Genomic DNA, 27,741 nt, shown 5'->3' on the forward strand with positions numbered 1-27,741 from the left:
TACAGAAACTCCTCCTATATCTATCAATGAGGTCAGAACGGCCTTGCAAGACATCAAATGAAGAAGAGCGGCAGGAGAAGATGGAATAACAGTCGATTTAATCAAAGATGGAGGAGGCATAATGCTAGGTAAACTGACGACTCTCTATACGAAGTGTCTATCGACTGCAATTGTCCCAAAAAACTGGAAGAATGCAAACATTATACTAAGCCACAAAGAGGGAGACGTCAAAGAATTCCAAGTCCCAAGTCCTTATTTTCCTTTTTTGGTGCAACAATCTATTCATTAGCTTACTCCCAGTATTATATAAAATATTTACCAAGATAATCTCCAATAGAATAAGGGCAACACTGGAGTCAACCAAGGGAACAGGCTGGTTTCAGGAGAGGATACTTCTACAGTGGATCACATCCACATCATTAATCAGGTTATAGAGAAATCCGCATAGTACAACAAGCCTCTCTATATGGCTTTCATAGATTACAAAAAAGCATTTGATTCAGTAGAGATACCAGCAGTCATAGAGGCATTGCGTAGTCAAGGAGTACAGACTGCTTACGTAAGTACCCTGGAAAATATCTACAGAGATTCCACAGCCACCTTAATTCTACACAAGAAAAGTAGGAAGATACTTATAAAGAAAGGGGTCAGACAAGAAGACACAATCTCTCGAATGCTATTCACTGCGTGCTTGGAAGTATTCAAGCTATTAAACTGGGAAGGTTTAGGAGTAAGGATCGACGGCGAATACCTCAGCAACCTTCGGTTTGCTGATGACATTGTTCTATTCAGCAACACTGCAGATGAGTTACAACAAATGATTGAGGACCTTAGCAGGGAGAGTGTAAGAGTAGGGTTGAAGATTAATATGCAGAAGACAAAGATAGTGATAAATAACCGGGCAAGGGAACAAGAGTTCAAGATCGCGAGTCAGCCTCTAGAGTCTGTGAAGGAGTATGTTTACCTAAGTCAACTTACCACATGGAATCCTGACCATGAGAAGGAAATTCACACAAGAATAAAAATGTGTTAGATCGCGTACGGCAGACATTGTGAGCTCCTGACTGGGAGCTTACCATTATTATTGAAAGGGAAAATATACAATCAGTGCATTTTAGTGGTGCTGACATATGGGGCAGAGACTTGGAGACTTACAAAGAAGCCCAAGAACAAGTTAAGGACCGCGCAAACGGCGATGGAATGAAGAATGCTAGGCGTAACTTTAAGAGACAGAAAGAGAGTGGTTTGGATTGGAGAGAAAACGGGTATAGACAATATTCTAATAGACATCAAAGAAAAGAATTGCACTGGGCAGGTCATGTAATGCGCAGATTAGATAACCGTTGGACCATTAGGGTGACAGAATGGGTACCAAGAGAGTAGAGGACGGCGGAAGACTATGTGGTGCAACGAAATTACGAAATTTACTGGTGCTAGTTGGAATCGGTTGGCGCAGGACAGGGGTAATTGGAGATCACAGTTAGAGGCCTTCGTCCTGCAGCGGACATAAATAGGCTGATGATGATGATGCACAATGGCACAAATACCGCTGTGGAGTTTTATCTTGTCCGTACATATTACCATTTACGCAATACTGCATCACCCGACAGGTGTATAGCAGCAACATTGGTAGCAACATTTTTTGTGACATCATGTATACAGAGAGCACATAAAACTTAAATGACCTTCGATATTCTACTTATCTGCTTGCATAAAGTGTTAGCAACATATTCATTAATGTGCAATCCTTTTATGATTTTTATGACTTTATGAGAAAACTTGCCTCTCAAAAACGTTTCATACATATTGTAGAGTCACAAAGCAGCACGTAAGAGAAAATTTGATAACTACACTATAGCAGCATCAGAATTTGTGCAAAAGACGCCGCACGCATTGGCATACGCAGCACAGTACCATGGCTACGAGCAAGTGTCATGGCACCGATGCAACTAAAAACAAAAAATCAAGAAAATGAAAGATCGGCTGTGCGCATGTTTTTGTTGAGCCCCACAACGTGACTGTGCTCAACCAACAGGGACACGCAGACCTCATCACCTGCCGTCGCTGGAGGGCTCTAGTAGAAAGATAAAGGAATGTCACTGCCTTTAGTTTTACTCGGGTGGCTTAGTGGTAGCAGTGTCAGTTTGAGAAGCGGAGTTCAGCCAATGTTTATAGTTTGCCACAGTGATGTTGCGAAAGCAGTAGCTTGTATCTTAACATTAATAAGATACCTAAACATTCTTTCATCTATGGAAAATACAGCTACTGATACATGTCTCACCAGACATATCATGATAGAGATACAAGATACCCAAAGAGTATCTAATATACATGCACCTTCAATACAGCCCAACACTGGTCGCATGGAAGCAACTCGACTAATGCTTTGCTGCTGGTGCCTATGGGACCTGCTGCCCGCGCCACGCCATCAACAACGTGTCACATGGACGAAAGTAAAGGCACAGTTTATTTTTATTCCAAGAAATATTGTGTTTTATATAGGCTGTTTCTGTGACCTGGCCTATCTGCAACGCAACACCATGAAAGAATAATGGATTGTAAAAAGCAGAATACAAATCAACATGATATTGCAATAATAATGCTGTTCACAATGAATCAGTCATAAAGAGAACTTCGGAAATTCTGGTGGCTTTCTGAAAAAAAGGTATTTGGGACAAAAAGGGTTAAGTAAAACAAAAATCGCTCTCTAGAAAGGTGCACCCTAGATTGGAGGCACAAATATTCCTTTCAGCAGTGGTAGGGGTTAGGGGACACGCTATGTTTTAACCACTGATGGGCTGCCCCTTTTCTGTGCCTCATTCATGGACTCCTCTAGTCAATATATTTTTACTTCATTCTTTATCATCCCTTGATGTGCAGACATGCGTATGGCTGTGCACGCTATGCCTTGCTACAATAAAGCCACTGCTGTTAGTCGGTGCTTGCGTTGTCTCCCTTTCCACCTGTCCTTGCCACCCTGTCTCGTACTTCAGAAACCATGCAATCACTTTGTCAATGCTTGCGCTTTATTTCACATTTGGTGTAATGTATTCACACAAAAGGCAGAATAACGAAAGGTTAACGCACAGCACATGCTCCATAAATCTGTGGTGCAACATATTGATGCATATCCATGGAACACAAATATTTATCATACTGAACAATGGTTGTTTGTGCATTTGTGGACAATCTCTTACAAAGGTAAGAAAACAAAAACACACATCTTAGAGGCATCATCGCCATTTACTTCCCAAAAGAAAGATCCACTGCATGTAATAGACATGACTCAAACTTGCTACGTATGTGCTAGCTATAAAATACATCTTACACCTTGTTAAGCTAAAAAGAAAAGCATGTACACTTCACTTTAACTACAGTTCTGCATTACTCTTGAATAGACAACACCATGAAAATTACACCTGCAACAATTATGCCCACTGAGGGCAGGCAAGCTTTTTTTCATCAGCGTTGCTGTGACGACCAGATATTTAGGAACTCGGAACTGCGCTGCAAAACTGCTTTCTGCATTGCATGGACACTGCACACACATATACAAGAACAACACATGCACCCTCATACACATATGCAGTAATTACAGTTTCTAAGTGCTTCTTGTGAAGTCAAAGGAAAAAAGGAGAAAACAGTGCACCAGAGACAACTTGCTGGTCAGGTACACAAGGTGAGAAGGCTGCTCTCTAGTGTTTAGAAGACAATGCCATTGAGTCTATGACAGACTAGAAATAAATGTAAACATTCTCGCCCACACCAAGCTTCTGCTGATTCTAAACATAAGCAGTGTCACTGATAGTGACTAGAATCTTGTCACTTTCCATAACACAGCGCAAGGCAAAGTCGTAAGCACAGTGACCATGCTATAAGCCCAAAGCAGAGTCTAAATCATGCATGACGGGACATTCTCATGTAAATGCCTAAATTTTTTGCAGTGAAACACAATTGCCTTGAGCTTTGCATGCCATAACAGAAATTTCGTATGTACATCAATGCCACATGAGCACACAAACACGTCACACGAGGAGCTCACAAGAGTGGAATGACTAGCCCATGTAAATGCCTCTGACAAGCTTTCATGCAAAGTGTGTGGCATCAGTCTGACAAGCACTGTTTTGCATCTTCATGTTGATTCGATAGCATAAGAAAACACACTGCTGATTTGCAATGTAGCACTTCCAGAAAAGAAACAGAAGGACATTAATAAGTAAAAATTAAATTCTTCTCTATAACCAAGTATAAACAAGCATGGCAAGGAAACACTACAGTGTCCACCAGATGCGAGAGCACCTGACGAAATGACAATGAGTCCATGGGATGTCAGCACCTACGCTTATGGCTGCAGCATTCAATTCACAAGTACCTGTGGTCTTACTTTACATGCAAAACATTCCATATTGCTTTCATGTAGTCTGACTTAACCACTGGCACCATGTACTGCAGTTTCGTATGTTGACTGCTGCTAACTTCATGGACAACTTCAAACAGCAGGTGAAATAACAGCCATCATATTTGAAGCAAACAATGCTGCAAACTCCACTTTGCAGAGCTTATTCTTGTAGTGTCCTAATGCATTAGGGGTCAAACTAATTTAGACTATCAAGAGAGGTTGGTGAACAAGCAGAACCACCGCACAAACAAATTTCATTATTCAGGAGAAGAATATTCAAGGCAATGGCCCTCAGCACTGCGCGCCACGCGTGCAAGAACACTAATGACTAACATCTCACAATTAAAACAGGGCCGTACTCATGCAGTGCAACATTGCAGATACTCATCTGCTGACTTGGTGCCTAGCCACTGCGTGAGCAATGCCCACAGTTCCATTTCGTCATCTTTCAATACTGAAGCAAGAAGAGGAAGGCTTCTTGCTATTTCCGACACATCCATGGATACACCAGTGTGCATGTCAGCCAACTTTCATGGCCCATGGAATTGCACACTGCTGTGACTTGTTAAAGATAACACAATGACAAGGCACTCTGAAACATAAGCATGAGATGTGCCATATGTATATTGTTTTGCACACATTCAGTGTGTGGTGTTGCCAGCTGGGACTCACTGGTTTACGACGCTCTGGCTTCTGTCTAGCTTTGCCATGTTGCCTGTTCTAAATATTTAATAGTTGCGTAATCTGACGCACAAAGCAGACATGACCTGCAGACTCAGGATGGCTCAGGCAACAGTGAATGCAACACTAGTTCACTTTATGGCATAGGACACTGTGTCAAGGAGTGCTGCCCAGAATGAAACCATTATTCAAACATAGCGTCTGTCTGAGACTGCTTATTTCAGCTGACATGCACGCTTTATAAACGGCAGCCAGAAAGGCCAATTCATGCGGCACTGAAGTGTACTGAAATTTTGAGGCCGTGTAGTTTTCAACATGCACACCTTTTAATTATGCCACTGTTGCAATGTGGGCATGGTTGAAGCAACAATCTTTCACTTAACAACACAACACAAAAGCCACTGAGCCATTGCAGGGAGTGCTTGAATAAGCTCTTCACCTGGCAGTTGACGAGCATGTTCTGTTCTTGTCTTTGTCTCCTTCCTTTAGCGCTGTGAAACAATAACACCATGCCATCAGGGGCCGTGGTTTGGAACAATCAGTTTCATTATCCATTGTTTCTGCACTTCATCACTGGCTGGCATGACGGCGTGCCTTCCTTATCAGCCATCAGTTTCAGCCATCCACTAACAATCAGAAATGAATAGAATAGCAGGAAGAGAGTCCTTACGTAATATGGTCCGAGCTACCTATTGTGGCAAACGACAAACTGACTATACAGAGAGGAATACAGTAAAAGGAAGACGGAGCAAAACAGGGAATTAAACAAGACAGATGGTTGCATGCAATCAAATTATTACCCCCAATAAAAAGAAATGCATGTGTAGTTGTCACAAGCACAAACTAGTGGCACAAGCAATACCATGACTGTCACATGACACTGCTGCACTGTACGACAGAGTCTAAAAAGGTAAATCCAACAGAAAAACAAACGAAGCAATCTTGCTCGTGACACTCATTCAAGCTTAAACACATGTGTGTGTCTTCTTATTTTTTCTTGGGAGACACAAAAAAAAAGGACAGAGCACTCAGTCATTCTTGCCTGGTGTGTACTTCTATTATTTAGTGGTTTTACAGTGTGCTAGTTGTATTCAATGACCACACTTTTCCAGTATGCAAAAACGGCTGACAAAAAGGAATAACAGAAGCACCAACTTCAACCTAAACTTCTATTACTGAGATTATGTTCCTTTTACACAAAGAAGCAATCGGCAAACACTTTTTTTCTATGCCTTTTGTGCACTTGCATATCACTTTTCTTTTTGTGTACAAATAACAACCTCGGTAATAGAAGTTTAGTTGGAAGTTAATGCTTGTACTTGTCTTATCCCTTTTATGTCCATCATTATTGCATGCTTTAAAAGTTTCGTTGGTTGGTAGCACCAACACCTCCTAGACAAGTTCGCAATTCAAGCACTGCCAAAGTTCAAACAGGTAACAATGTGTGTAAATGGCCACACGCATAACTTACTCATACATTTAATTGATAACTGCACTACAAATACCCCACTGAATAACTAGTACAAGCAAGAGTGACTTGTATCGCACTGCAAAGGTTGGGAATGCCAAGAAATGAAAGGCACTTGGCATAAACCTGAGAAATAGTTTTTTCACATGCGGTCGTTGTTTGTGTACTTGTTCGCTATACTGTATTCTATAACCAGGTGTCCTTTCCCATAAGCGCTAACACAGGATTATGTACCAGGCGTACAGTGTTGCACTCTTGCTTTGCATTTCTAGCGATTTTCCATTTTTTGCATTGACTTGTTTGTGTGCGTTCTGTATTGAAGTGTTCTGCAACAGCACTATAGAAAGAGCTGCTTAGGCTTTTCGTGCACCAGATGTTTCGGTATGCCATCTTTTCTTTTTTTTGCACTATGTCTTGCCTGTTTTGTGAGAAATTGTGCGAACCATGAAAACTTCAGGGTCTCAATAAACACCAACATTCTCCCAGAATGTGCCCATCTCCTTTCTACTATAATGCACCTAGCTGCTGTCGATGCATGAGCACTGCAGACCGCAACATACGACCAGCTTTTCCCTCGCACCAGCAGTAAGGGGCGCCCAGTCAGCCAGCCGGGTGAGAGCTGGTGGGTAGGGGGACGTAGTTGACATGATGACACGCAGGCCTGAAATGTCTAGGAGGTGTTTGTAGTGCTCGGCCCATTGCAAGCCAACACCCACTGGCCCAATTTCTCGCTCTACACACGGTATATCTTCTAAGCATAAAGCATGTGTAGCTTATAGGGGTGTGTGAATATTTAAACATTTCGAATAACAAATAGAGACGCGTCGTATTAGGCTCGAATAGTCACTATTTGTATCGAATGGTCACTATTTGTAAAAACGAATATTTATCAAACAGTTTTTCAATATTTTAGAACATCAACTGGGCACAAGCAAACAAATAATTTGACCCAAAAATCCATAAATTTTCATGGAAATGGGCATAGCATATAACTTCAGAACATAAGTAGTGGTACAGGCTACGTTGCTCAAGCAGCCACACTTGACTGGCTTTCCAGCGATTATTTGCACTCTCAAAATAGTCCTGTGTATGCAAACAAGCTTCTTAATTATTCCTAATACTCCATTTGTTGTTTTTAATAAACAATGTTCCATAACATGCAAACAATAACAGAAACTTGCTAATGTTATACTGTTTTACATCAAATGTGAAAATTGCTGCTCATTATTCGAAAAGCGTTCGATATTTGATTCAATTCGCTTCGGCCATTATTTGATTCACATTCGATAATTACTATTCGCACACCCCTAGGAGTTTATGGTAACGAAGAAACGGGTTAACGGGTGCCCCCAGCACAAAACATGAAAAATCAATCGGTAGGTGCCCCACGGAGAGAATTGTGCAGGCACAGCAAGACGGCACGGAGAAGTGGATGGTGCGTTGTTTCCTAGGCGAATGCAAAACCCATGGAATCTGCCTCTGACAGTATGAGAGTCTCCTAAAAGATATGGAGATGAGCTGCAACTCTGCAGTGCCCGATGTTGACAAACAGGTGCAAAACCATGAACAAATTTGTAATATTCTCAAACCCGTGCAGTTCTTTAAGATGTGCTCTTGCTATTTCACTTTAGAGCAACACTCAGTTATGTATGATGAAATACACATTATTGATTCGATTTGCTCTTATTCTGTAGAAAAAGGTTGGTTATTAGAAGACAAAGAAAAGTGCTCTTAAAACTAGCTAGGTCGAGCCTTAGGGTCCTTTAGAATGCAATGTAACCACTGTTCATTAAAAGATTGTTAACGAGTCTAGAGCATACGCGGTCCAACTTTTTTTTTACATCACAGGAGAACCAGTGCAGGAACTTGGAGCTTATTTTTAGTTTTGTGTTTTTTTCTAGCTTACGAAGATTCTGTACCCTGATGTTCCTGGTATTCTGGAAATGTAATTTAGCTAACCAGATTAACACAATTGTCTTTGATGCCCCTTCAAATTGTTTAAAGTGCGATAAGACAATATTCCATCATAATGTTCAGTGAAAATCAGAAGCGATACTTTTCTTTTTTTCAGAAATGAACTTTCAACCTGCATTTTCCTCTAAGGAGCTTCTAAGAGGTCTTTCCAATTGTCAGCTACTCTCTCGACAGCTTGAAAAGCACAAAATTCCAACTCGCCGCTTGATTCAAAGCATAGCATAGGTGAAGCTCCAGTCAGGGCTATGTGGTGCTAGCATCAAAAGTGACTTCAAGAAACTGTTCACCATCTGCCGACCTGTTGGTTCGCCCTTCCTCAGTGTCAAGGGCTCCTAACGCTAGCACCACGTGCAAATGTGTGCCCAAATTACACTGGCTATAGCAGCAGACACAAAAGACAGTAGTAGCAGTGCACCAAGGAGCAACAGTATCTGGTATCTAAAACTGGTATCTGGTATCTAAAACTGGTATCAACTGGTATCTAAAACACAAGTGAGAGTTCATTGCCCACTCCTTCTTGCACCCACAACCTGATGACGCCATGATAAGATCGTACCAACGGGGATTTGGACTTGGCTGTTGACTATCTACGAGTACAATACAGTAAGTTCAATTCACTAAAACTAACAATTATTTCAGCCCATTTAAATGGGCCTTTCAACACTTTCAAGAGAGCTTGTAGACCAGCACTGATAGGAGCATCACGATGAGGCAATTTTGTGCACTTTCTGCGAAGGATGTGACATCAATGAGTGGCATTATGATCACCTGTTGAAAATGCAATGTGCAATTATGTTTGCACAATAATTCGAATAGGGGAGGAAAAAAAAACAAAAAAAGAAACCAGGGCATTGCGTTTCCAGATCATTTTAAGCACTCAGGGCATTGCGTTTCCAGATCATTTTAAGCACTGTACAGCCACAGGCAAGGTGTCACAACTACGGCAATAACACGTCAACATTCCGAGCACATGGCATACCCATGGCCACCTTGCGGACGCTGTTGTAACCATAGAAGCAATGCCATGAATTTGGAAATAATATTGTGCACTGCCCAACAGCGCAAGCCACAGGATCGACACGTTGAGCTGGCTTGCCAAATTATGGTGTGACAACTTCCTTTCACTGACGATGCTGCGACTATTGGGCAGCACACTACGACGTCACGGGAGCATGAAATGCGGGATTCAAAGTCACAAAAACTCAAGCTGAGGGTCACTCACATTTTGCTCGTTCGTCTTTTTTTTTTTTTTAGACCAATAACTTGGGTTTGTGTGCATTTATTACCATAATCCCTTTTTCAGTCAGTTCTTTGACAGGCGAAGAAAAGGCCTAAAGCAAGAATGGTGGCCTTCAAAAAGTGTCGCAGGGCCCCTTTAAGAGAGAGCCACAAGTACACAATATTCAGCACTGAGCGACTCTATTTTAGAGATCTTGTGTGACTCAATGGCGTCAGCATCCATGGGCTAAAACATTCCTGGCACAGTGCCAAGGCAACTGTACAAGGAACACGGTTGCACATAGATGCCAATGCATCTGGCTCACAGAGTTATGTAACATCTGCCCACTGAGCAAGATAAAAATAAAGTTGTGAGCATCACTTTTTCCACTATGACATGGACGTACCATAGTGAATCACTGGCGAAATTATTACCATGCGCAGCTGGTGTTCTATCACGATGAAGTCAAATTCTACCAAAAAGTTAAGCTTATAATTTATCATGCACTGTTTGTTATCCATACAAATTATTGCATGTTGGATTAGGATACAGCAATGTCCTGATGTGTAGATACCATCTTTCTATTAAAAAAAAAGAAAGCCTTTCATTACAGTGTGAACATTGTTCACCTTAATCCGACTGACGCATTATTTCCTTGTCATAAAATAGTGTGAAGCACAGGTTCAATTTTTGTTCACTTTGTTTTCATTTGTTTGCTAGTGAACAATTGAGTGTTTACTGCAAGGTTTTTCTGATGTATGCACACGACACTCGGGCACTCACAGCTCCAACAGGTGGCCTGTTCAGCGCACAAGCTATTTTCTGCAATCACTTTGGTTGACACTGCCATTTTTGCTTAACAATTATAAACAGGCAGACGTTGCCTTTGCTCAGTATACCAGAAAACAAATGTGTGATTTTGTTTCTAATTCTTTGTTAATGTTCACATCTGGCCTGTAAAACCATGTACACAAGCGCTCAGGTGCACTCAAGTGGTTACAATTCATGCTACAATTCGGGTGGATGCCCATTTTTCCCGTCCCCCCCACCGCCTTGCGGGCTTCCGCAGAACTCATTTGCAATAACCAGTGTCTCGAGTTGCCGATTAATTTGCCCTCGCTCTACGATCGGCTAGCCTCCTGGTTAGCTCAGATGGTAGAGCGACCGCCCTGGAAAGGCGTTGGTCCTGGGTTCCGAGTCCTGGACCAGGACGAATTTTTCTTTAACTGCCAGGCTTTTTTTCCCGAGAAACCCGTATGGGTTTCCTTTGTAGTTACGTGCTACAATACGGGTGGATGCCAATTTTTCCCTTTCATGTACTCCACTACACTTTGCGGGCTTCTGCAGAACTGGTTTGCCGCACTCAAGTGGTTTGCAACTGCTTTTCACCTATGAGACACTCAGCTTATGCTGGAAGTAAAAGATTGATTGAAATCCCATGAAAGTGATTGCATCCCAGAAAGTGATTGAGTATACAACCCCAGGCTTGTGCTGAACCATGTAAAGGTTCAAGCCTCGAAGTTTCACGCAGGTCTTGTAAGAAAAAAATCTGGCATTACAATCATTCAGCCACTAGGGATAATGGTTTGGGAATAACTGAATGCTGTGGAAGTGAGAGCTAGGTTTAACTGGCAGCGACTTGCTTGCATTCAAGCAGCATTTCGTGGTGCCACACACATGGGTGCACTGCTTGTCTGTTTATGCCAGGATTGCAACTGACAACCTCCCAAACTTGAAGTTTGTTTAAATCTCACGCACTTGACACCAGGTATGGTATCATTTCCCACTAGATTAGGAATGACTGATTTAGATGCCGCACACAAGCAAGCAACAGCAGACTTGAACCAGCAGAGACTGGCAAAGAACGCACTGTATGTAGATCACAGTTAATTTGCTCATCTTAAAACTTTTTGTGCGCAAACAAACAGGGACAAAGAATAGGGGCAACACAAGGACGAGCATTTTCTAACAACTGGTTTTATTTTTGAAGAACCACCCGCTTAAATACCCACAGATCTGCGCGATCTAGTCAACAGAGCACGCCTATAGCACATATGATACCCGCAGATCTGCGCGATCAAGTCAAGAGAGCACGTCAATAGTACATATAACACTTCAGATAAAAAGACGTGGACAAAAGCCACCCGGTCAACATATAAACTTCAGGTGCATAAAACAACCACTTACAATAAAATGCGTTACAGATGTGATGATAGAAGCCAATTTTCTTTATCCAACAATGAAACAGAAGGATGGCTGATGCATTTTTCTTTTTGTTTTTCAATCCAGTGTGCTTCCATAATTTCCCTAGCGGTTTGATTCCTATGCCTATACAAAATGTATGTGCTACTAAAACAAGGTGAGCAATCATGTTCTTGGCAATGCATTGCCAAATGCGTACTAGGGCGACCTTTCAGACTAGACAAGTGCTCCCTTAACCTCGTGTTAATGCATCTCGCAGTCTGCCCTACGTACACATGACCACACGTCATAGGAATCTGATAAACGACACTCTTCGCGCTATCAACAAATTGGTCCTTGCGCGGATGTTTAACACTACATTCTTTCTTTACATCATCCTTACTTTCGAACTTCTTTTTAACCTTAGAACAAACACTACCTATTTTGTTTTTTGCCGAAAATACCACTTTTACTGCATAACTACCAGCCACCTTTTTAAGTCTGTGTGAAAGACCGTGCACATACGGAATCACTGAAACCTTGGAAGCTACATCCTTCTGCCTTTGATCCTTTGTGCATTGTCCTTTATCCTTTTTAAGTTCTTTCATTAGTCTAGCGCACGACGCCAGCATCACAGCGAGCGGGTACCCAGCCTTTCTCAACCTATCAACTTGCTCAAAAAATGCAATCTTTACAGTGTGGTGACATGACTTCAACAACGCTGACTGCAAACACGAAATTACTATCCCATTCTTCACAAGCCGGGAATGGTTTGAGGCATAGTTCATTAGCGGTTTTCCAGCTCGGGGGGAGAATGACCAACACACATGTTCCGGTAGAATTTTAACTTGACATCAAGAAACTGTAGCTTATTATCTACCGGTACTTCCGAAGTAAATGTTAAGCCCTTGCCCAGAGAATTGAAGGCTTCTACAACCCTATTCTTGAAAGCACCCTTGTCTACATGACAGCCTAAAATCAAGTAGTCAACGACATATCTGTATACCTTACTTACTACACCTTCTAAATCTTTGGCCAACTCTCTGTCTATGCTTCCCAAAAAAATGCTACTTAGGATGGGAGCTACCTTTGACCCGATGCACACACCCCTTGCCTGTATATACGTTTCACCACAGAATCCTACATGTCCATTCGCTAAATAAAAATGCAGAAGTTCAAGAAAGGATTCAACGGCCATGCTGCACGTGTTGCGGAATGACACCTCAAAAAGGCTTTCCTAGCGGTGAACAAGTGCTTTAAGAAATTCCGTTTAGGCCAATTGTGTCCGAGCGAGGGTGTTGGCAGCTTCTGGTCACGGAGTTCCTGCAAAAAAGTGTTGAATTCCCTAGAAATACAGGATCCGTACTTATTGAAAAACTCTGAAGGCCTTGTGAATTGTCTGGCATCAGATAGTACAAGCTTCAGCTGGGGATTCAGCATAGATGTTCAAGATCTCTACTATTCCTTACCGCATGGGCCCCTAATGTGCAGTGTTAAAGATTGCATAACAAATGAGAATGACGAGGTGTCATGCTGGGGTGCGTTTGGCAGGCATTTTCAGATCATGAACAGCACGTTGCCATTATCCCTCAAGAGAAAAGTTTATAACAGCTGTGTCTTACCAGTACTCACCTACGGGGCACAAACCTGGAGGCTTACGAAAAGGGTTCTACTTAAATTGAGGACGACGCAATGAGCTATGGAAAGAAGAATGATTGGTATAACGTTAAGGGATAAGAAAAGAGCAGATAGGGTGAGGGAACAAATGCGAGTTAATGATATCTTAGTTGAAATCAAGTAAAAGAAATGGGCATGGGCAGGACACGTAATGAGGAGGGTAGATAACCGATGGTCATTAAGAGTTACGTAATGGATTCCTAGGGAAGGAAAGCGTAGCAGAGGGCGGCAGAAAGTTAGGTGGGTGGATGAGATTAAGAAGTTTGCAGGGACAACATGGCCACAATTAGTGCATGACCGGGGTAGTTGGAGAAGTATGGGAGAGGCCTTTGCCTTGCAGTGGGCATAACCAGGCTGATGATGATGATGATAGAGAGTTGGCCAAAGATTTAGAAGGTGTAGTAAGTAAGGTATACAGATATGTCGATGACTACTTGATTTTAGGCTGTCATGTAGACAAGGGTGCTTTCAAGAATAGGGTTGTAGAAGCCTTCAATTCTCTGGACATTTACTTCGGACATTTCAATTCTCTGGACATTTGCTTCGGAAGTACCGGTAGATAATAAGCTACAGTTTCTTGATGTCAAGTTAAAATTCCTACCAAAACGTGTGTTGGTCATTCTCCCCCCGAGCTGGAAAACCGCTAATGAACTATGCCTCAAACCATTCCCGGCTTGTGAAGAATGGGATAGTCATTTCGTGTTTGCGGTCAGCGTTGTTGAAGTCATGTCACCACACTGTAAAGATTGCATTTTTTGAGCAAGTTGATAGGTTGAGAAAGGCTGGGTACCCGCTTGCTGTGATGCTGGCGTCGTGCGCTAGACTAATGAAAGAACTTAAAAAGGATAAAGGACAATGCACAAAGGATCAAAGGCAGAAGGATGTAGCTTCCAAGGTTTCAGTGATTCCGTATGTGCACGGTCTTTCACACAGACTTAAAAAGGTGGCTGGTAGTTATGCAGTAAAAGTGGTATTTTCGGCAAAAAACAAAATAGGTAGTGTTTGTTCTAAGGTTAAAAAGAAGTTCGAAAGTAAGGATGATGTAAAGAAAGAATGTAGTGTTAAACATCCGCGCAAGGACCAATTTGTTGATTGCGCGAAGAACGTCATCAGATTCCTATGACGTGTGGTCATGTGTACGTAGGGCAGACTGCGAGATGCATTAACACAAGGTTAAGGGAGCACTTGTCTAGTCTGAAAGGTTGCCCTAGTACGCATTTGGCAATAGATTGCCAAGAACATGATTGCTCACTTTGTCTTAGTAGCACAGACATTTTGTATAGGCATAGGAATCAAACCGCTAGGGAAATTGTGGAAGCACACTGGATTTAAAAACAAAAAGAAAAATGCATCAGCCATCCTTCTGTTTCATTGTTGGATAAAGAAAATTCACTTCTATCATCACATCTGTAACCCATTTTATTGTAAGTGGTTGTTTTATGCACCTTTGCTGTTTTTATGTTGACCGGGTGGCTTTTGTCCACGTCTTTTTATCTCAAGTGTTATATTTACTATTGACGTGCTCTCTTGACTTGATCGCGCAGATCTGCGGGTATCATATGCACTATAGGCGTGCTCTGTTGACTAGATCGCCCAGATCTGTGGGTATTTAAGCAGGTTGTTCTTCAAAAATAAAACCAGTTGTTAGAAAGCGCTCGTCCTTGTGTTGCCCCTATTCTTTGTCCCTGTTTGTTTGCGCACAAAAAGTTTTAAGATGAATCTGTTCCAACTAGGCCGACTCGCTGTTATGCTTCAGTTAATTTGCTGTTGTCAATTTTGCTTTCTACAGGGACTTGTCTGAATAAACTTGCTCAATGCAGGTAGCCTTCTGGTGCACTTTCCCCATAAGAGACTTGCAAAGGTATGGTCTTAGTCAGACCAGCAAAACTTTTTCATGAATGGAACATTTGATAAAACTGGATGAAATAATGTTAAATCGTAGAACCAGTTTAATTTCCTAAATGTTATGGAAAATACGGGAAAGTTGGCAGGAATGCAGGATAAATCGGAAGTACATGTTGCCTGTGGCAATGTCAGGTGAAAAGCTGATGATTTCACTGTGACAAAACGTCAGTGCCATCTGCCCTTATCTGGGCAAGACATAGCAAAGCGTGTTTCACCCTAACAATGACGATGCTACCATTATCCTGCTGAAAAATCTACATTTTTACGTTTGGTGTCAACACACGCGGTGCATGCTAATGAAGTTATTCTGGACAAAGCAGAAAAGGAATGCACCTGAACTTGCACACTGACACCTTTCTGCAAGACTTGAATGCCAATAAGTCGGTTCAGTCAAAGGTCGTTTGCATGCGATGCCCTCACTCGACATTCAGCAAGATTGGACTGCTCCGCTGAGAAAAACACACTGCAGCTTCTCTGTGTATGCGAATTGAAACCTCTCTGGTTCCTGCATGACAAACGGAGCAAAAGACAGGACGGACAAGACAGTGTCTAGTCCTGTCTTCCCTTTTTTGTCCCATCTTTCTGCACTCATTTTCCGTCATAAAGTCACACCAATGGGCTCAATTTCAGGCCCTTTGTTCCTGCAGTTAAGCTTAACAATTGCAAATAATTCATTGGATCATGTAATTATAAGAGCATAAATAAACAATGGCTGTTAACACTTTGAGTGCCTTTTTTTTTCTTGCAAAATGCGACCCCTGCGGATTTGTCTTTTTTATTGCGGATTGAAAATCTTCGGAGTGGCCTATATCAAAGAACATTTAGCATAACTTTTTTTAGAGTAACCATAAAGTGACAAAATCAACCAGCACACACATTCTTTGCGTAATCGAACTGCGTATGTGAGTGCACGCAGGAAAACTAAGTGGTCGTGCACCCATCAAAAAAACCAAATAAGAGAGAAACGTGCAGTGATCTGTTGTCCCATTACGAAGGAAGGGCAATCAGTTTTCACGAGTCCATAGAAAGGGAACATCATTCATGGAAGCATCATTCTTCTACAACGGCATCATTTGTATATACTAGCACAAAACTGTGAACAGATGTAATCATGCTCCTGTGAGCAATAAACGAGCGAGCATCTCGCAATGGCTCTTTGAGAGGTTAGAAAAAAGATAGAATAGACGTGAGTTCCTTGAGTACAAGGAAAAACAGCCCGCAAGACAATACCAAAAATACCTGCCGCACACCCACACACATACTGATGCATGAGTGGTTGCTGACGTGCCTGCATAAGCAAGCCGTGGAATGAAAACCCAGGCTACGGTGCGAGCAAACAATTCCCTGTATCCACACAGGGTGGCCGCACTTGCTGGACAACCGCGAGTTGAAAAATTGGCGCGTTTTTCAAACATACAGATGGCGTAGTAAATATACAGCGATCATTTGGGACTTGTTCTCAGCACCGTATAGTTGTGTTTGGCCCTAAAAGGGTGAAGAGAATGTGTGTTACTAAATCAAGACATCACGTGATCAGTAATGCTCACCATGGGTATACCATTTTTTATATTCTGCACAATTATTTCTCTCTGGAATACTCTGAAGCAGCAGCAATGCAAGTCCGCATAAGACTAATTACTATGTAATGAATTTTCAATGACGTATAACATCAAGGTTAGTACGAGAAGTCACACGGACATCCGAAGCTGGAGAAATGATTACACAAACCTCAGCACAGCCCATTATCCCCATGCTTGTTGAACTGACATACCACCAGCGAAAGCAGGCAACAATGCTACATTTTCTTTTAGTATAGAACCCTATGAAGCAGGCCTTCACAAGATTAACATAAGCAGCATTTAAAGGTGTACCTATTCAACTGATGAAATTGGCTAGATAAGGCTCTTGCAGTCTGCTTATGCTGACATCACTTACCCTGTTCTTTAAGAGGAAGCTTTAGCTCGGGTGCTCATATCTAAATACATGTAAAAGGAGAATTCGTTTTTCTCGGCAACCACTGCACCAAATTTGACGAAGTTTGTTGTATCTAAAAGAAAAACTTAAAATCTAGTGACAGTTGGTTTCGAAATATTGAGTTAGGTTGTCAATTTTTTATTAAAAATTGGCAAATATTCAAAATTTTCAGAAAACGAAACTATCAAGTTTACCACTCTAACTCAACAACTAAAAATGATAATACAATTCTGTGAATTGCATTAATAGTACATTAAAGCGGACAATATTGATATGTTACACACGAATATAAAAAAAAATTTAATAATAGGGAAATACAACTTTTGCAAAACCCTTGTAACCACTGTAAAAATTTACGTAAGATGTAAAAAGACAATCGAATTTGTCCGCTTTGAATGGTCTAATGAATGCCGTTTACAGAACCGCGATATCAGTTCTTGATGCAGAGCTATGAATTTGTAAACTTCGTGCTTCTTTTTTTCACACGGTCAAATATTTGAAAATTGTTTTAAGAAAATTCAAGCCCTAAATCAAAATTCCGCTTCCAACAGTCACTAGAATTTAGCTTTCTCTCTCAAATGCAATAAATTGTTAAAATTGGCCCAGGGGTTATCTGAGAAAAACGTTTTTGCGTTTTACATGTATTTTAATAGGCCGCGTGGGAGTTGGGCCCGAGCTAAAGCGTCCTCTTAAGCAGCAAACTTTACAAGCTCCATGTGCTAGTCAACATCGCTATATGCACCCATGAATGCACAGAAAAAGCACAGTGTACACAATTGGCCTTTCTAAACAAGAGCGAACAAAGAGAGTGCCAAGCCACTAACGATCTACTGAGGCAGCACTGTGCGCAGAAATGTATGGAGTGTTATATTTGCTCACCACAAACCACCATTGCCAGACCCTCGAAATAGACTGCTGAATGAGGTGGTCCACATTGCTCAACCCATCTTGAGCCTTTAGCGACTGCGGACACAGGCAGCACTCGCAAGACGCTAACAAGCACTGCGCACTCAAAAGCAGGCAACAGCTGCAGAGAATGTGCCCACAAACAGGGCCGTCAACTCCCCGAGGGCAGTGCAAGTCATCGCACACTTCCATATCGCTTATGCAGAACACAAAGAACGGATGACATCACAAAGTTCCTGTGAACTGGCATCGGAAGCGCTCACAAGCGGAAATCTTCAAAACTTGCAGAGGCACGATGCCTCTCTTCAAACTACGTTGTCCAGTGTGCAGGAACTCGCACGGTTACGCATATGGAAAGTGTGTCATGGCACATGGAGACGCACTAGTGCCCCAGTAGAGCGTTGGTTCCCAACACATGGCACACGGGGACATCAGGAAAGGCCTGTGGTTTGCCTAAGCCAGCAGGTGTACGCAGCTGTCAGCTGACAATTATGTTTTCTAGATGACTGCAACGAGGCAGCAGGTCCCTTCAGCATTACAGCAAAGGCCAACGAAGCTGCCGTAGGACTTTCAAGCCAGTCCTAGGAGACTGTTCCCTTCCTCATTGTCGTCGTCCTCTTCCTCACTGGCCGGCAAAGAGGGAGCGTCTTCCGACGGGTGCTCCTCACCCACGTGCTGTTCCAGGCTCGACGACTCAGTGAACACCCGCTCACAGCTGGTGCAGGGATAGAGCACATGGCCGTCGCTGGAGACATGACGCTGCAGGTGCTGCATGAGTGCCTTCTTGCCGGCGAACGTGAGCTGGCACAGCGGGCAACTCATGGGCTGGTCCCGCTCCAGCTCGGCCACGGCCACGCTGGCCTCTGCGGCGGCTGCTGACACGCCGTGGGTGCAGCGCAGGTGAGCCGCCAGGTGCTTGCCCTGGGCAAAGGACTTGGCGCAGTGCGGGCACTCGTGCCGGGGCTGGTCACCGTGGGTGCGCATGTGGCGGTTGAGGCCGCTCTTGTGCGTGAAGCGGCGGGCACAGCACCGGCATGTGTACGGCTTCTCCCCGGTGTGGGTGCGCCGATGTACGGTCAGGTTGCGGCGGAACGCGGTCGAGTACTGGCAGAGGTCGCAGCAGAAGCGCCGTGTACTGCTCGGACCCGGCGACTGCCTGCCCAGCGCCACCACACGTGGGCCTGGAAGCGAAGCACAGTTGCTACTTTAAATGTAGAATGCCACAGCACAGCAGCCCTTATTCGCTGCTGTGGCAGCATTTACGACACCTGGATTGTTTTCCGAAACACCTCCCATCTTTCCTTACATGAAATACTTGATACCATTTTCAAGCCAATTATAGTCTGTCCAATTTTATTTACCACATTGGCAAATTTCTTAACACAAGTTGCGGGTACAATAGAATACCAGGTGCGTGATGACATCCCGACTATTCCCAGCTCCCCACGAAGAAGGTAACAACAAAAAAACCTACAGTAAGAAACATTCAGCAATCATACATGAAAATGAATGCGAGTTTAAAACAAGCGTATGATGACATGTATGGCATATGATGACATGCGTGATGACATGTACGAACACAAAAAACAACTGCTACTTGTCCAGTAATGCTTAAGTTGCATGAAAAGTGTTAGTGCTACCCTAAAACACCATTGCAAGCTACGCAAGCTATCTGTGTTGCTTATCTCCTCTAAAATAATATAGGCGCTTTTTCACCAAGAAGCACTAATCATATGGCTAGAGGAATGAAAGCAACATGCACGACTCCCTGGCTTACACTAAGCAGTGCAAATTCACTGCAGTGTTGCGAATGCACTATACATTGGTGAGCTTGACTCCATTCTCAACTGAGCTAGGCAGCTCATACTTTCTGCAAATGCAGGCCACACTTATTTTGATATAACAGAAGGATGGATCTTCCGTCTTCCTTCCCTGTTGTCAAAACAAGTGTGCACCGAATTCCCAGAGAATATGACTCATTGTTCAAGCACTTCACTCGGGGCACAGAACTGTGAAAGAAAATGCAGCTCAAAAGGATAAGAAAACTAACAAGGTCACAAGAGTGTAATCCTAAAGCTTCAGACTAACAGCCCTGCACTACATCATCTAAGTGCCACTCTCCTGATGAAACTATACAGAATGTTTTCCATCGTTTGAGAATCATTTCAGAAGGATTACAGCTGAAAGGATTTTTCTGGAGGAGATAAACGCTCGCCACAGGCAACAAAAAACTTCATTCTTTTTGCTGCCAGCAGCGTGTTTATCTCCAAAGGAAATGCATGCCCCTCGCCAGACGATGTTTCATCACACCCTGGATTGCTGGAAGAGTAAATTACCCTCCTACAACACCCAAAACATACACTCCTAGCATGAAAAGAGGCTAGCCAGAAGACAATACCATCATGAAGTTTCTGCACCAGCTCACCACGACATCCTAAATTTTGACACCTGCCCAGCAAATTTTTTATTCATAAAGATGGATTACACTGTGCTCTAATATGCTAAGACCAAACTTGGTAAGTTTCAGGAACTGTTACTCTGCCATAATTGCTTGAATGCAAAAAACATGCTTTGAAATCAGTGACGTCACACTGGGATGCTGGCACTGTGGGTCCAGCTTGACATAAAAAAAAAAAATGGAATTTTGACCTTCACTTTCTTTTAACAATTGGCCTATAATTATGAAATTAATGAAAATAGAGTTTTGAAGGAATACTTTACCAGTTTAAATTGATTTAGTCTTTCTCTTTAGTATCCCTTAAAATCATTTGCTTTTCATCTTGAAAAGTGTCCTGCAACCTTTCTAATACTTGTTAACTTTTGTCAAATGCACCTTTGGTCAAACCTACGACCAAACTAGCTATGTGCTCTATCCAGTTGACTATCATGAATTTAAAAGTAAATCAAAGTGTTGGGTATAACATCCTGAAACAACACAGGAGTGCCGAAGTGGAGGGCTCTGGATTGATTTTGACCTTTGACCACCTGAGGTTCGAAATTCAGCAGCCGCAGCTGCGATCAAATCTGCGACCTTACACTCGGAAGCACAACCACTGAGCAGTGGCTTAACTCAGAAGTGGTGAACTTGTACTATCAGTCAGTGTTTGAAAGCCCCAACATATCACTATGCTTTCCTACATGGAGGAAAACACCTTTGAATTAAAACATGTTGAGAATCAGGCTACTTAGCACTAGAAGGAATCGGCAGTGGGCACATTACGTGCTCATCTAATCAGGGTGAAAATGCTAAAAGGGACACTTTTCAGCTCAGAGTTATGATCCCATCCCATTTATGCTTAGGAACCGGCATAAGCAGTAGGGTGGGAAAAAAAAAAAAAAAAACTGAGACGAACAGACACACACAAATAGGATGAGCCACACTTACAGCGGCATGTCTAACCAACTAGCTGAAACAAAAGTTCTGCTTCAAGAACACCCCATGCTATCTCCTTTTCCATGCAGTCAACATCATCTACACAAGCATGGAAGACTGGACGGGGAAGCGAAGCTAGGAGCAGCATGTTGTTTGCTGCACAAAGACCCACTTTGCAGCAAACATAACTGGCATTAGAAGTGTCTGAACACTAGTTCTGACCCCCTAGCACAGGTAAATTTAAGTAAATATTCATAATGTATAGCAAAAAAATATACAGATATCTTGGTCTTAGTATGCGAATATATTCCAACCCACCGGGTACTTATTTCTTGTTCACGTAAATAGGTATAAACCATTGAAAATGTTCAATTGATTGCTAAATTGGACATGATCAATTTTTAACTGATTTTTCACATCCCCGTGGTACTGGTCGACTCCACATTTGAGTTTGTTTATTCAGTATGTATGTCCCTGACTGTAAAGTTCTTTGAGGGATGCACAGTGCCAAAAAGTACTGTCTGCAACAAGGTACATGCTGTGGAGTTAAAGGCAATAACGTCGGGAAATTGGACAAATACTTGCTTTTTGTCACTTCATCATCATCATCATCATCATCATGTACTTTGAGCTTACCAAATAGATGTAGTATAGAACTGAGAATGTGTATTTTTTTCTTTCTTCTTTCGTACAGTCAAAAAAGCATGTCACAATAAAACTTATCACACAGCAACTGGTCACAAACTAGTGGGGCACTGCTTGGAAGGAAAGCTATGTGCCGTGTGCTAAAACAATGAACACCACAACATGAAACAGCACTGCATATACATGAAGTAATAAAACGAAGGACACCGACCAACAGAAGTGCTAAAAAATGAATAAATCTAAAAGACATTTCGGCTTCGCTACAGAAGCCTTGTTCACAACGGGATGACGGAAGGTTCATGGAAGCTTATGTATACTTCAGAATGTGACGTAAGCAGCGCGTGTATGACGGGGGGAGGGTTCCCTCATTTCGATTGAGCGTGTGACGTGTTTTTTTGTATCTCCAGTGATTCCAGATACAGTCGCGATTTCAGGTTTCTTTCTTGGCCGATAATTCTCGAGCGATCCCAGTCAATCTTGAGGCCCGTTGCACCCGTGTGCTCAGCAAGGGCATTCGAAACTACGTTTCTTTTCGACATCTTTATGATGCTGCCTCAGTCTCTGTTTGAAGTTGCCCGATTCACCGATGTATGCGTAGTCGCAACCTGCACAGGGTATCTTATAGACCACGCTGGGAAACGATTCTCTCGGAAGCCTGTCCTTACCGCCGAGTGCTTGCCTCAGCTTACACAAGGGCATGTGCGCCACCTCAATGTTATAACTGCGTAGAATGCGAGACAAGGTTTCGCTTTTCCCTGGAACGTAAGGAATGGCAGCATGCTTTCTTGGTCGGGGATTAGCTGGACGAGCTGGATTGGACAGACGGCGTTCCACAGCACTCAAAAAGGATGTGGGATAGCCGCTTGCCGAGAGATCATCTCGCACGTGGTCCAAGTCAGTGGAATGACTTTCTGCTGTGGTGCAAATGAGGTTCGAACGGTTGAGCAGTGAGGCAGCAACCGACCTTTTGTGAGCGTCTGGATGAACGGATTGAAAGTTCAGGTAGCGGCCAGTGTGTGTGTCCTTACAGTATACGCTGAACGAGAGCCGTCCATCGCGTCTGGTGACAAGTACGTCTAAAAAGGGAGTCTGCTGTCGACCTCTGTCTCAACTGTGAATTGGATGGCCTTTTCCTGACTGTTTAGGTGCGCAGTGAATGAATCCAAAGCACTTCGCCGAATCAGACAGAAACAGTCGTCCACATAGTGCAGAAAAACTTTTGGCCTAGGACTGAAGGACGCGAGTGCACGCCTTTCCAAACATTCCATCGTAAGATTGGCACAGTAACAGAGATGGATGCACCCACTGCCGTACCGTGGACCTGCCTGTAGAAGACCTTGTCGAAACAGAAGTACGTGTTTCCAAGGAAGCCTTGTGAACAAGGTTTCCGTAGCGAAGTCGAAACGTCTTTTAGATTTATTCATTTTTTAGCACTTCTGTTGGTCGGTGTCCGTTTTATTACTTCATGCTTCATCCCGACCGGACGGTCTTACGTTGAACCCTCGATTTCACTGCATATACTCTTTGCACTGCCTCATCAAGTGACCTCAACATGCTACTAAGTAAAATTTTTTTCGTTTCTGTGGTTTCCTATTGGCACGACACAAATCAACACAGCATTTCCATATGTGCCTAGCATACATACATAAACATCCATGTCCTGAGCGTGAAGTTCACTGAACAACAACACGTACATTGTGACAAAAATACAAAAGAAAGCACCAATGTGTTTCCCAAGCTATACATGGGCTTTTGAAGGCTCAGACATGTGAGCTGGTTGCAAACACTGGCTTTGCCGTGCTTGCAAGAGCTACAGGAAAAGCAAACTTCTGGTCTTTGATTGCATCTCCAGTGGTACCGTGGTGAACTCTGCAGGCTTCATGTCCTGCTTCACTCTGGAAGAAGACAACAGGTCGGGTTATCAAGTGCTGCTGAAATGATGACGGAGTCACATTAACACGAGATTATCGCCATCCTCCCATTTATGTCCACTGCAGGAGAAAAGCCTCTCCTAGTGATCGCCATTTATCCCGGTCTTGCATCACTCGTTTGCAGTGAGCACAAACTACCTGGTGATACTGAGCCCATGCTGCTTCATAGTCACTGCTATACCACTGCACAGTTAGCAGTAAAATACTTCAGTCGGTGTACGTGGGCAGATACAGGAAAGAGATATTTATGACCCTGAAATGGGGTTTATTGCAGCTCGTTCAAGGGATCGCAGTTAGCTCTAGATCACGAGTCCTAGCGCTTTGCATCAACAGCCCGAGCGCGGGTCTCGCGCTGCAGCGGTGGCAGTGCGCACTGTGCCACATGCATATTACCCACTACAACTTCCCCCGCGGTGAAGAGGAGCCATCCTGGCGACCTACGATAAGGGGGTCGTAGTACGGCTTCAGGCGGCTGACGTGAACGGTCTCGCGGCCACGGCGGCGATTGTCCGAAGATGGCGTCACCAGTTCGACCACATAAATCACAGGCGAAGTACACGCGACGATCCGGTGCGGACCTTGATATTTTGGAGCAAGCTTTGGGCTAAGGCCTGGAGCATGGAAGGGCAGCTGAAGCCAGACGTGAGAGTCCACGGCGAAGGACTGTGTGGGCTGATCATTGTCATGGCGACCTTTGTGGATTCCTTGGGTATCCGACGTGAACCAGCTAGCGAGTTGGCGGCACTCTTCAGCATGGCGAGCAACTTCGGAAAGAGGGGTGAATTCAGAGGCATCCGGGTGATATGGTAGTAAGGTGTTGAGGGTAGTCGATCGTTCACGTCCATAAAGAAGGAAAAATGGTGAGAAGCCTGTGGTAGCCTGAACGGCGGTATTGTATGCGTACGTCACAAAAGGGAGGACATCGTCCCAATTGGAATGATCAGACGCAACATACATGGTGAGCATGTCCCCAAGAGTGCGGTTGAATCGTTGCATTAGACCGTTAGTTTGTGGGTGATACGCTGTAGTGGTGCGGTGAATAGTGCGGCACGTGGCGAGTAGTTCATTAATAACTTCGGACAAGAAGACACGGCCTCGGTCACTGAGCAGTTCTCGCGGTGCGCCGTGCCGTAAGAGGAAATGCCGTAAGATTAATGCGGCGACGTCGCGGGCAGCAGCCGAAGCAAGTGCAGCAGTTTCAGCATATGTTGTGAGGTGGTCTACTGCGACAATTATCCAACGATTTCCGTTAGCACTGCATGGAAGAGGCCCATAAAGGTCAATGCCAACCCAATCAAAAGGACGTGCAGGACACGGTAAAGGTTGCAGAGGGCCTGTCGTATGAGAAGATGTCTTGCGTCGCTGACAGCCTTCACATGACCGAATGTATTTGCGGACATAAGAATACATGCCGCGCCAGTAGTACCGCTGGTGGAGCCGCGCGTAGGTTTTCAGGACGCCAGCATGAGCTTGTTGTGGGTCTGCATGGAAATACGTGCATACGTCGGAACGCAAATGGTGAGGGATGACTAGCAGCCATTTGCGACCGTCTGGCTGATAGTTTCGGCGGTACAAGATGGTGTCCCATAGCACGAAGTGGGTGGCTTGGCGACGAAGGGCTCGAGGGCATGTAGACGTTGAAGAACTGCTAAGAATGTCAATTCTGTTCTCTGTTCAGACGGCATGCAGTAACAGCAAGCGTAGCAACCGGGCACTCTACGGATGAAGGTGGCGTTTCGTCGGATCGCACGGGCGAACGGGAGAGCGCCACTGCATCAGAATGTTGGCGCCCGGATCGATAAATGACGCGAATGTCAAATTCTTGGAGCCGAAAAGCCCAACGTCTAAGACGCCCCGACGGGTCTTTCAGTGCCGCAAGCCAGCAGAGCGCGTGGTGGTCTGTCACAACGTCGAACGGACGGCCATACAAATAAGGGCGAAATTTGTGTAAGGCCCAAACTATAGCCAAACATTCTTTTTCCGTGACAGAATAATTGGATTCTGCCTTTGTGAGAGCACGACTCGCATATGCAACCACATATTCTGGAAAGCCAGGCTTCCGTTGTGCAAGGACGGCTCCAAGACCAACGCCGCTGGCGTCGGTATGAACTTCAGTCGGTGCACTCGAGTCGTAGTGGCGTAGAACAGGCGGTGAGGTAAGCCGACGACGCAAAGTGGTGAAGGCTTGGTCACATGCCGGAGTCCAGTCGTGAAGGTCACCAGGGCCAACCAGCCAGGAACTTCGTCAGGGGAGCGATGATGCAGGCAAAATTGCGCACAAAGCGTCGAAAATAAGAGCAAAGACCGACAAAACTTCGGAGCTCTTTCACTGTAGTCGGCCGCGGAAATTCTGGGACAGCACAAAGTTTGTCAGGGTCGGGAAGGACGCCGTCTTTGGACAAGACATGGCCAAGTATGGTCAGCTGGCGGGCTCCGAAGCGGCAATTTTTCAAGTTAAGTTGAAGGCCGGCGGTGGTAAGGCAAGTAAGGACTTCGCATAGACGAGAGAGGTGAGTGGTGAAATCAGGGGAGAAAACTACCACGTTGTCTAAATAACACAAGCACGTCTTCCATTTGAGGCCTTGTAGAATATTGTCCATCATCCTTTCGAATGTCGCAGGTGCATTGCAGAGGCCGAATGGCATTACTGTAAACTCATACAGGCCATCAGGCGTAATGAAAGCTGTCTTCGAGCGGTCGGATTCATCCACTGGCACTTGCCAATAGCCCGATCGCAAGTCCAAAGAAGAAAAGAATTCGGCACCATGAAGACAATCCAGGAAGTCATCTATGCGCGGTAGAGGATAGACATCTTTTCGTGTAACCTTGTTGAGGTGACGATAGTACACACAGGAACGAATCGAGCCATCTTTTTTCTTAATGAGTACTACAGGAGACGACCAAGGGCTGCAGGATGGCTTGATAACACCACGTTCAAGCATGTCTTCAACTTGCTCGGTGATGACATGACGCTCGGTGGATGACATGACGCTCGGTGGATGACACGCGGTATGGATGCTGGCGTAATGGTGCGTGACGTCCCGTATCAATGTGGTGAGAGACGGTACTTGTGCGGCCTAATGATGCTTGGTGGCAGTCAAAAGAGGCGTGAAAATCATTTAAAAGAGTAATAAGCCGCTCACGTTGTGTCGGCTCGAGGCCATCGGCATTAGAGCGACAAAAAACATCCGGTGATACTCGGTTAGATGGCACATGGGGTGCCAGTGCTGTTATGTTGGCAGTATCCACGTCATTGGGAACAGAGAAATGCACAGTAACGTCAGCGTCCACAGTCTGGATGGTACCAATAGTCTCGCCACAGTGCAAAGCCAAAGTGTATGAATTTGGGTTAGAAATCAGTATTTCTGCAGCCCCATGGTGAACCGTGAGGAGGGCGAAAGGCAACAA

General features: G+C 44.0%; 1 protein-coding gene across 1 annotated transcript; it reads right to left on the reverse strand.

Annotated features, from left to right (window-relative positions):
* Positions 1–3,004: 3,004 nt before the first annotated feature.
* On the reverse strand, positions 3,005–24,892 carry LOC126529781 (zinc finger Y-chromosomal protein-like). Its single transcript, XM_072284304.1, has 2 exons — positions 18,358–24,892; positions 3,005–5,571 (listed from the first exon to the last, which is right to left on the reverse strand). The coding sequence occupies exon 1, from the start codon at positions 19,366–19,368 to the stop codon at positions 18,955–18,957; it is 414 nt and encodes a 137-aa protein (XP_072140405.1). The 5' UTR covers positions 19,369–24,892; the 3' UTR covers positions 3,005–5,571; positions 18,358–18,954.
* Positions 24,893–27,741: the final 2,849 nt, after the last annotated feature.

The sequence above is a fragment of the Dermacentor andersoni genome, chromosome 9, assembly GCF_023375885.2.
Source record: "Dermacentor andersoni chromosome 9, qqDerAnde1_hic_scaffold, whole genome shotgun sequence".
Taxonomy (NCBI): Eukaryota; Metazoa; Arthropoda; class Arachnida; order Ixodida; family Ixodidae; genus Dermacentor; species Dermacentor andersoni.

What these genes read in the sequence shown, in the direction of transcription:
- LOC126529781 (XM_072284304.1), bottom strand. Translation starts at nt 19,368, where the DNA reads ATGCGCACCCACGGTGACCAGCCCCGGCACGAGTGCCCGCACTGCGCC.